This window comes from Triplophysa rosa, linkage group LG17, assembly GCF_024868665.1.
Source record: "Triplophysa rosa linkage group LG17, Trosa_1v2, whole genome shotgun sequence".
NCBI classification, from domain to species: domain Eukaryota; kingdom Metazoa; phylum Chordata; class Actinopteri; order Cypriniformes; family Nemacheilidae; genus Triplophysa; species Triplophysa rosa.
Window position 1 is genome coordinate 6,916,712 of NC_079906.1, and position 10,540 is coordinate 6,927,251.

Genomic DNA, 10,540 nt, shown 5'->3' on the forward strand with positions numbered 1-10,540 from the left:
TTTCCAAAAGCATTTTCTGTTTCTGTAATATTTAATCCAGCAGTAGGCTAGCCAATGTGTAAACTCTTTAGTCATAGTAGTGTTTCTAATGCAAACTGAATTTTAAATGTACTATTTTACAAGAAAGGCAGAAAAATAGAAATGCACTCTTTTGTTTTTGAGTTACCCAGTTACAGTCGATAACAACAGAGACAAGTGTAAAAGTACATAAAACAATGCCAGCAAGAATACAAGCTATAAAATAAAATAAAAAGCATTTTAAAAATCTATTTTTTTGGTTAAGTGAGAATAAAGGCTATTTAGTTGTTTCAGGTTGTTATTTGCCTAATAAATGACAATAATGATTCATTTTAAAACAATTAATAGTTTTAAACATGTTTTGACAGATTCCTAAAATATTTGTGTTTTATCTTTATTATGAGCGGTGGTCTAATTAATTTGTTCAGGATTGTATGTACTAATATTTTTGGGGGGGGGTGAACTTGGTCATACCCCTATCGGCCTAAACGTGAAATGTGCCCCAGATTCACGGACAAAGGTAAAGTGGCACCTGTCTCAGGTGTCTGCTGCTGTAGTGTGTGCGTGCAGTAAATAGCATCGCCTACACTCACTGTTGCTCAGAGGAGACCTCGCTCGTGGAGCGGTGACACACTTTGGGTGAGTTCATAACTAAACCTTGTTGTTTCGCAGTGCAGCTTATCTAACATATTGAATTTTCAATCACATACTAACGTTTTCTTAAGAGTTTGTTTGAAAATAAGTATTTTGTCCATGGTCATGTCAATATTCCCAGGAGAATTTCAGTATGTTCGTTTATTTTTGATTCCTTTGTGAGTCAAAACAATAATTCACAAAGGCACAAAAACAAAATTTAAAGTCACTGCTATGCAAATAGTGCAATATTACCTCTTCTGTTTAGATATGTAATGACTGCTTTATTTATTCAAGCTGTTTTAGGTATGATTTTGTTCAGTTTAATGCTTGACTTGCATGCATTTACTTAATGCATTCTTCAGCAATCTGTTCATGTGATTTTACTCGAAATGACAAGTAAATCATTTGTGTTGGACGGGCATTCGACCAGCTGATAAATTATAGATTCCCACTTAGTTGTAACTCAATCTCTCCCCTCTTGTTCCTCTCTTTGCTTTCATCGACGACCCCGACACACAGTTTCCCAGCATGCAGCAGGATCTTTGGCTGAGGTCCCTTCTTGATACCTGTGTGTGCAATGAGACCAGCCACTGCACAAGCACTCGTGACAAGACCATCCGAACAAGACCTGAAAAATGCCTTATCCAATAGTGTCACCACCGGGCACAACCACGTCTCCAACTCAACCCGAGCAGAACAATCCAGAGCGAAACCATCCGCAGACACATTTAATAGTAGTTCTTTGCATCATCATGGCCATCATCGAGGTTTGTTGCCCTGATATTTTTCACAGACCTCAGCAGTAAAATGCAGTGTCTTGTAGAATCTTGCAGAAATAACTTTTGTGTCTAAGAAAATGCAGATAAATGTGATGTTGTCGAGGGACCCTGGAACCTCAACAACCCAGTGAAAGCTTCACGAAGCCACCAGGAACTTCACAAAGAGCTGTTGCTGACCCACAAAAAGTAAGACAAATATTGTCCGAATCAGACTTTCACTCTCTAGAAATACTTCACCTGCTCTTTTGATCAAATGGGATCTCTCGTAAAGAGTTTTTTTTAAGTGAGGTTGGTGAAAAATTGATGATGGCTCGTTCTCTCTTTCTGGTCTTTTGTGTCAGGCAGCCATGTGTGGACACAGGCTGCAATCGTACACCCTCTGGTATTATCAGCAGCCTACTTTCAGGCCACGATGTGTCAAGCTCTGTAACAGACTGACGGTCCTCTGGCCTGCTGTGTACTTGATGTGTTTGTGGTGTTCTGTGACAGGAAGGTTCAGTTGGTTTGGCTTAGTGATGGCGAAGTGAAGCTTTCTGAACCACTGAAGCTTTCAACAAAATTGTATCGGAAAAAGGTTAATTACTCGAAGCTTTTTGAATCAGAGCTCGACTATGACCTCTGCTGGTGAAAGTGTGGGGAAGCGCTGTGTCGCAGCATGTTTCACAATGGACCGACGCATTCATTTTAGAATCAATAATGATTTAATAAATGAATGAACGAATGCATGGGTAGACTAGTAAATTAATAAATCAGTGTATTAAGTACATGACAACAATCTGTTTCGCATACTTGGTAACTCAAAACAATAAACATAACATTTTGTATTGTGGATGTGGACATTTTTCCTGTTTGTAAACAAGTCCAATTCATGAATAGAGGAAGTAAATGAATGCAGGTGCATGCACACAAAAATACGCAAGCACTTTGTAGCTGTAGAAACCCATGAGGGCGTGGCCTGTGTCGCGACTTTTCAAACCTTTTTTATCAAAGTACGAAGCAGGTACGTGGGTGTGTGTGAAACGAAGCTTCGGACGTCATTGGTCACGTGGTTTTGATAGAACGAATCAAGCATCGATACTAAGCTGAAAATCGGTTCATTTTTTTTAACACAAGCATCGGAGCTTTGGTGTCACAGCTAACATCACTAGTTTGGCTGTTAATGACAAAAAATCCCATAAAAACAGCTGGGGTGCCAGAAATATTCTGTAAAAATAATTCTCATAAAATGACATTTTCCTGTAAATTGATGGTTTTTGACTGTATTTCAAAAATAACAGTAAAAATTAGTAAAATTACAGATTTTAGACATTATACATGAAAAATATGTAAAAAAAAGTAAAATTTAGTAAAATTACAGATTTTAGACATTATACATGAAAAATATGTAAAAAAAACTGTAAAATTTAGTAAGATTACAGATTTGAGACATTATACATGAAAAATATGTTTAAAAAATGTAAAATTTAGTAAATTTACAGATTTTAGACATTATACATGAAAAATATGTAAAAAAAGTAAAATTTAGTAAGATTACAGATTTTAGACATTATACATGAAAAATATGTTTAAAAAAGTAAAATTCAGTAAAATTACAGATTTTAGACATTATACATGAATAATATGTACAAAAAACTCAAATTTAGTAAGATTACAGAATTTAGACGTTATGCATGAAAAATATGTTAAAAAACTGTAAAATTTAGTAAGATTACAGATTTTAGACATTATACATGAAAAATCTGTAAAAAAATTGCAGTGTAGTTAAAGCAACCAAATAATGTTTAAATGCATAAATGAGAGAGAGACTATACTTAGTTACCTATAATTCAAGAGAATTCTGTCAACAAATGTTTACCAAAGGTTGATTCAGGACGTATTGGACAATTCCAGTATTATGGATGTGACATTTTCAGTTAAAACTTGAAATATAAATTGTTAGAGAAATTAGAGAATATATTTATCACCGATATATTGAAGCATTTGTTTATATTTTACTAAACCCCCGATGAGTCCAGACATCAGAAAAATATCAGTCTATAAGGTTTCTATTTTAAAAGAGAGAGAAATGTATGCATTATGGATGTGACAAAAAGGATATGTTTCTGAGAGGCATACTTTGTAGGAGTTCTGTAAATAAAAATGTACAACAAACAGAACATAAAATAGTTATTTTATTTTCATGTGCCCATTTATGAGGAATATGGACAATTCTTTCAATTAGCTTCCCTGTAGCTCAGTGGTAAGAGCATTGCATTAACAATGCAAGGTTGTGGGTTCGATCCCAGGGGATTGCACATACCTATGTATAAATGTATAGGATAATGCAATGTAAGTCGCTTTGGATAAAAGTGTCTGCCAAATGCGTAAATGTAATTCATACCTGACCTGACTATGAAAACTATGCTTTAAAAACACAAAAAAATGCTTTAAAACTTTGAGAGACTTCACATGGGTATTTAATTTAAACCACCAAAATATTGACATCTGACCTATCAGTATAAATCCGTTTTCATCGTAAGGTTGACATTTGTATTGAATCGCCATAATGTATTTACAGTTGAATAAAAACTATATTTTTCTCCTTTTAGATCATTGGCTCTTTATCATTTTAAAATGTCACTTTTATTTCTGACGTGGGCAGTTTTGTGCTTTGGTTCTTTGGGCGGGACAGAGGGCTGGTGGTGTGTTGTAAACCAGAGCTTCAGGTGGTTCTAGAGAGGAGGAAGAGAGAACAGACCCAGAAAGAGGAGGGAGAGCAGAGCAGGAGTCCTCTGGAGCAAGTCCTTCTCAAACGCCAGCAGAAACATCAGGAGATGATGGTCAGTAGACTCTTAAAATCTAACACTAAGTTCAAACATTGTGTAAATTAGATTTAATGACGATGTTGCCATAATAAAAATAAAAATAAAATTCTTTAGGCTATTCCTTTGTCCGTTTTCTTTCCCCTCAATTTACTACGGTAAACATATTTGTTACTACTGTAAGTATTCGGCAGGTATTCAGATTCTCCCTGTCATTCTGTAGTATTTTTGTACCATCTTTGCACCATTTACTGTGGTAACTTACAATCACTGCAGTAACTCTGATATGTGTTTTTAATCTTCTTTTAATGTGTTTATTCGTGCTTTATCTTTTGAAATCTCAGATGGAGAAGGAAGAGGAGCAAAAGGTACGGGAGGAGGTTCAGCTCTTGGAGTTTGTGCGAGTGAGACAGAACCTGAAGAAAGTCCATTCTGTTCTGCATAAGAACATTCACCCCTGAGTGCACAACATGACTCTGGTCTGAGTAAAGAAATAATTCATCTGGCCATGCAACAACTTTATTTTGGAATAATGTACATAGTGTTTTCATGATATCTGATTGTTCTAGTCATTTTAAATCTGTATTTTTCATTTCGAACCAGCTTTTTGTTTGTGTTCTGAAAGGTGTACTCCCTTGCAAAGATTTCCCATGGAAACGATGAAACAAATACTAAAGTTACTACAGTTATTAACTCTGTTTAAAGTAGATCCTGTATTAACATATCATTTTAGAGCAATGTAAGAGGGTCTCAGATTGTTTATTGTAGAAACGTATTACAAAAAAATATAGTACATTCATAGTGGTGGTAATAGATGACAATGCCACGATTAAAGGGATAGTTTACCCCAAAATAAAAATGCTGTCATCATTTTTTACCCTTTATTTGGTTAACTGTCCCTTTAATTAATGCATGCTTAAAATAATTTCATTGTTTAGTCATACAATATTTAAAAAAAATTGTGAACAAAATAGATATATTTAGCATGGTGCATTTTTGTAAGAGGTGGATTTGTAAACATTGTCAATATTGTGAGGTTTAACTGAATTGTAAAAATCAATCCAGAACGAATGATTCATTATATCAAACATAATAACACGTGTAATGTGACTTCAGCTTACTGTATTTTTTCAATGAATCCATTAGTATTGTGTTGTTTTAACATGAATGTGAGCTTTCCTTAAACATAGTAAAAAAGAAAATGTGAAAATAATTCTGAAGTGGTCTCTTCTTTAACTATATAATCCATACTTGCAACGCGAATGCGTAACTGTAGCGCGAAGATGACCCTTCCCAACACATATCGGCTTTTCTGCGCTGTGATTGGATATTCAGGGAGAAGAGTTGGCCAATGATCTCAGAAGAGCGGAGTAAACACAAGCAGCTGTGCGGATGATGATGGTCATATGATGCGTGTGTGTTTCATTGCTTCTGCGAACACGGCGAAGAGTCGCTTTAACGGGACTCTTATATTCACTGTCATTTAAAAACGGAACATTTTTAGGACAGACCAACACAGACGGGAATTTGCTTTATTTGGCGAAAGGTAAACCGTTGAAATGGAGGATCTAACGTTAAAAGCCCGCTAAATTTGGTTCATCGCCATCAGATGTTGCAGATTTGTAGAAACAGATCCACAGATTCTCGTGTATAGTTAACTGTAGTAAACTGTACTATATTGTTGAATGTTAATACTATTTAGTCTAATGTATACTACAGTACTTTGAAGTAGTGTACATTTATAAACTAGTAAATACAGCAAAATACTTTATAAATTCAATAAGTTTAATAAAGTTCAAAGCCCCACAGTATCTAGAAATTGTATTACAGTTTAGTGTAGCAAATACTAAACTTTGCTAACGTTACATGTTTTTTAATGTGGGATGAATGAAGCTGTTGCTTATTTTTCGTCTAAAAAGGTTTTAGTGAAGCCAGGCAGTTAATATCACTGAAGCACTGATGTTCTGTTGGTCTGTTTAATGAGCTGAACAGCCATCATCTGGTTCCTTCACTTGTCTGCAGTCAGATGTGCCAGCTGCCATGGAGTTCCGTTTGACACCATTTTGTGTCCAAACATTGTGTGTCAGCAGTTTCCACAGGAATTCCTGCATGCTTTTTTTGTGTTGGCTGACTGGATGTTTAATGTTTCACTTTTACAGTGTGGTCATCAGTTTAACATAGCAAAGGTTTAGTTTAAATAATCAACGGTGCTGCTAAAGAGTTTGTAAAAGTATTTCACTTTTTCACTGCATAGGATTGAATATTTTTGAATAACCTAAAATAATGTCATAAAAAATCAAATCAATGATTCTAAACATTTTGTTTTTTAAAGGAACAATGACTGCTGCAGGGCTGGAAGAGTATCGCAAGAGATTTCGGACTGAGTTGGATCAAGTTGTGGATTTTTGGCTGAAATATTCCCATGACAAAGAATATGGGTGAATTTATTTGCATTTTAAACGTATTTGTTTAGTAGTTTTCTCTAATTCTCTCATTTTTATTCGACGTTTGAATATTTGTATAAACCTGAGTGATTAAAATACATGTAACTGTGATATTCAAAAACAATATAATGTTCTTGACACTTAAACCCGGAGGGACACTTCACACTTAAATGAACAGTTCAACAACAAAACAAAAAAAAACATTTTTTGTCATTATTTACTCACCCTCAAGTTGTTCCACATCTGTGTAAATTTCTGTGTTCTCATGAATACAGAGAAAGATATTTGGAAGAATGTCAGTAACCAAACAGATCTTGGCCATCATTGACTACTACAGTAGGAAAAATTGCTTTATACATTTCTTTGTTCTGTTAAACACAAAAGAAGATATTTTGAAGAATGGAAAACAGTTCTGGGGCACTTTTGACTAACATTGTCATTTTTTCTGCTGTGGTTGTCAATGGTGACCAAGAACTGTTACGGTTACACACATTTTTTTCCAAATAACTTTCTCTGTGTTCATCAGAACAAAGAAATTTATACAGATTTGGAACAACTCGAGGGAGAGTAAATGATGACAGAATTTTCATTTTTGTATGTACTGTCCCTTTAAATAGTACTGTCTAATGCAATAAAACATTTGAGGCAAAAAAGTGTCAGTTTAGTTGCCAACATTACTGTACATATAGCACTAAAACACAACACTGGCATTTGTAGACCTCATTAAAAAGAATGTCTGATGCACAATTTAAATAAGTTAGTTTTTATTCTCTAGTGGGTTTTTTAACTGCCTTGGAAAAGATGGAAAGGTCTATGATGAGCTGAAATATGTGTGGTTACAGGGGAGACAGGTGAGATGCTTTAAAGTTTTGATCAAATTAACCCATTGTTGTCCAGTAAGAGCTGTTGAGTCTAAGGGAATGTCTGATGGTGAAATGAATTAGTGATGTATCCTCCAGGTATGGATGTACAGCAGGTTATATCGTACAATGGAAAGATATCACAGACCTGAGATTCTCGAAGCTGCCAAAATAGGTCTGTCATTTCTTTCAGAAGGTTTATTCATATTATTTTTCACATTCATTATGCAGTGGTGAACATGAATTTCAGGTGGGGCGTTTCTGCAAAAGTTTGCTCGAGTACAGACGTCTAGTGGCCCGTGGAAGTGTGCATTCTGTCTGACGAGGGACGGTCAAGCAGTGAAAGTTCAAAGGACGATTTTCAGCGAGTGTTTTTATGTTATGGCCATGGACGAACTGTCCAGGATAACACACGATAAAGAGATGCAGGTAAAAACACTTTTTATTTTTAAGTGATCTAAACCCTTTGGGGTGGTTTCCCAGACAGGGCTTAAGCCTAGTCCCATACTAAGTTAAATGTTAGATGTCTTCATCGAAAACAATTTGTACTGACATGTCTAAATATATCAGTGCGATTGTTTTGTCTCAAGATGCACACCAGGAATATTTTTTTGTAAAGTATGTTTTTAAAAACGATTTAAATATCCTAATTTAACTAATCCCTGTCCGGGAAACCGCCCCTTAAAGTACAAAGTTTGGAACAACATAAAGGTGCTTTTATATCCCTTTCCCTATTCTGACATCGTACAGCACGTTCTTTGCTTAAATCGTTCACTTTTTCTAAAAAAGTTCAATGACATTTTCAATATTTCACCTCTGATTTGAACTTTAAAATGTATTTTATTACATGGGCTTTCATGGGTCAGCAAGTGTTCAGTTATGTTGCTGTTCTCCACAGGCAGATGCAGAGAGCATGATGGGTCAGTTGGTGCACTGGGTCCGTATCGATTCATCAGGTCTTGGTCGTCCTCAGCTTCCTGGCGATCAGCCTGTCAACAGTATGGCAGTTCCCATGATGCTCTTATGCCTGGTGGATCAGCTGACAGAGGGTAGAACCGAAGTTGCAGAGAAGTACAAAGAACTGAGCGAATGGTGTGTGGAACAGATACTACAACATATACAGGTAACACTACGAGTTCATTATGTGGTACACAAACATGCGTTCCAACCAATAAGGACATTGAAAAAGTAATTTCAAGATTGTTGCGCTAAACCAATCCATAATAACTTTGTTTATGGTACTACAGAGAGATGGAAAAGCCATTTTAGAAAATGTCACATTCGATGGAAAGGAACTGCCTGGCTGTCAAGGACGAGTGCAGAACCCTGGTGCGTCACCATTTCATAAAGTCTTGATCCAAAAATATCTGGATGTTCATTGTTTATCACACTCTCGTTTCAGGTCATGCTTTGGAAGCCGGGTGGTTCTTGCTGCAGTATGCACATGCAAAGGGAGATGCTCAACTTCAAAAGACTGCAGTGGATAAGTTCATAGAGGTCCCATTCCACACCGGGTGGGACAAACAGCATGGTGGACTTTTCTACTTCTTAGATGTTGATGGCCATTGTCCTACTCAGGTTAGATTAAACTATACTTGAGTGTCAACACTTGTGTACAGATATTTCAGTTGAAGTTAATGCATTCATAGATCACAGAACTAATAAATGATTTATTGCTGGTAAGAACAGAAAAAGCACCCTGTGACCTAGTGCATTTCAGCTGCAAACCAAAACCATTAAGTACTAAACCTCACAGCCTTTAATTGAAATGTTTTGTTGTTGTTGTGCAGTTAGAATGGAATATGAAGCTGTGGTGGCCTCATTGTGAAGCTTTGATCGCTTGCCTGATGGCCTACAGCTACACCAGAGAGCCCATGCTGATGGACCGATTCAAGCAGATTTATGACTACACATTCAGTCATGTAAGAATGCGTTTCACAGACACTATAATACATGAACAGTTCTGTAATGAGTTTATATACTTCAGAAATGTTGATTGACTTTTGGACTTTGCAATGAATGTCACAATTATGGTCTCTCAAAAAGTTTTCTGACGAGGAACATGGCGAATGGTTTGGCTATCTGAGTCGTCGGGGAGAGGTTGTGTTGGATTTTAAAGGAGGTCCCTTCAAAGGTGAGTCACAGAAAAACATCACCGTCACTCTTATTCTATTCTATTCATAATAGCTTATTAATAATTGACCATTGTGTTGGCTAAATGATACAGTTTGAAATAAATTGCACAGGGTTCTTCCATGTTCCCCGCTGTCTCTACATGTGTGAGAAGCTTCTGGATGGTCTTCTTAAGGGTGAGCGTTCATGAACTTGAACGGCAGATGTTTTGCAGCAAATGCACTCTTGGACCTGGCCAAGGTCCCAACAGATGTAAGAGGAAGCGTCACATGAGTTTAATGTTGATTGGAATGCTAAAATGATACAATTTTAAATATTTTATAAAAATTGTCTGATCTTAGTTACAGCTCTGCATAAGTCAGTTTTGATTTTAGCAACAAACTTTCATGAAATCCTAATTACAGCATATCTGTCAAATTATTCATGCGGTTTTTTTTTTAAAGTTATATTGATGTATGCATACGTTAGAGTACAATTAATCTGGAATGTGTTTAGAAAAGGGACCATGTAAATGATGAAATTATTTTAAAGCAATTGCCACTATATACTGTAGATATACTGGTTTTGAGTAATAATGATATTTTACTATGAACCACTCCATACTGATCATCATGCTGCCATTTTGATTACTTTGCCTACAAACATTTTTATACTGTTGAACACTTTGAAACATGTAAAATGTAAATGGACATTCCAATTGCTAGAAATTAAACCTTTTTAACAGTTTGAAATCATTCACATTTCTGTGACTTGTCATTTAGCTTATGCTTTGCAGAGTTACTACTTGGGCTTTCTGTAAGAGTCCCGTGGACCTTTGCTAAAACTACCTGCACTTACAGACGCTTGTAAATTATGAAAAAGTAACTTCA

General features: G+C 35.9%; 2 protein-coding genes across 4 annotated transcripts; both read left to right on the top strand.

Annotated features, from left to right (window-relative positions):
• Positions 1–1,123: 1,123 nt before the first annotated feature.
• Positions 1,124–5,165, top strand: si:ch211-218o21.4 (protein FAM107B). The gene is made up of 4 exons (XM_057357387.1): positions 1,124–1,421; positions 1,508–1,619; positions 4,105–4,252; positions 4,579–5,165. Exons 1-4 carry the CDS (start codon positions 1,232–1,234, stop codon positions 4,693–4,695), a joined length of 567 nt encoding a protein of 188 aa, XP_057213370.1. The 5' UTR covers positions 1,124–1,231; the 3' UTR covers positions 4,696–5,165.
• A 459-nt stretch (positions 5,166–5,624) lies between these two features.
• renbp (renin binding protein) lies at positions 5,625–10,490 on the top strand. 3 transcript variants are annotated; one of them, XM_057356204.1, is made up of 11 exons: positions 5,625–5,780; positions 6,567–6,672; positions 7,454–7,529; positions 7,638–7,713; positions 7,789–7,967; positions 8,437–8,661; positions 8,786–8,867; positions 8,941–9,116; positions 9,329–9,460; positions 9,585–9,672; positions 9,785–10,490. In XM_057356204.1, exons 2-11 carry the CDS (start codon positions 6,572–6,574, stop codon positions 9,859–9,861), a joined length of 1,212 nt encoding a protein of 403 aa, XP_057212187.1. In that variant the 5' UTR covers positions 5,625–5,780; positions 6,567–6,571; the 3' UTR covers positions 9,862–10,490. The 3 variants fall into 3 exon arrangements, with proteins under 3 accessions (XP_057212187.1, XP_057212189.1, XP_057212188.1); XM_057356205.1 differs by lacking the exons at positions 5,625–5,780; positions 7,454–7,529 and having other exon boundaries at positions 6,647–6,672; XM_057356206.1 differs by lacking the exons at positions 5,625–5,780; positions 7,454–7,529; positions 7,638–7,713 and having other exon boundaries at positions 6,564–6,672.
• Positions 10,491–10,540: the final 50 nt, after the last annotated feature.

Bases quoted from the DNA above. Each gene is read 5' to 3' on its own strand.
- si:ch211-218o21.4 (XM_057357387.1), top strand. From the start codon at position 1,232: ATGAGACCAGCCACTGCACAAGCACTCGTGACAAGACCATCCGAACAA. The intron at 1,620-4,104 runs GTAAGACAAATA...TGGGCGGGACAG, and splicing joins CTGTTGCTGACCCACAAAAA to AGGGCTGGTGGTGTGTTGTA. The intron at 4,253-4,578 runs GTCAGTAGACTC...TTGAAATCTCAG, and splicing joins AGAAACATCAGGAGATGATG to ATGGAGAAGGAAGAGGAGCA.
- renbp (XM_057356204.1), top strand. From the start codon at position 6,572: ATGACTGCTGCAGGGCTGGAAGAGTATCGCAAGAGATTTCGGACTGAG. The intron at 7,968-8,436 runs GTAAAAACACTT...TGTTCTCCACAG, and splicing joins CACACGATAAAGAGATGCAG to GCAGATGCAGAGAGCATGAT. The intron at 9,117-9,328 runs GTTAGATTAAAC...GTTGTTGTGCAG, and splicing joins ATGGCCATTGTCCTACTCAG to TTAGAATGGAATATGAAGCT.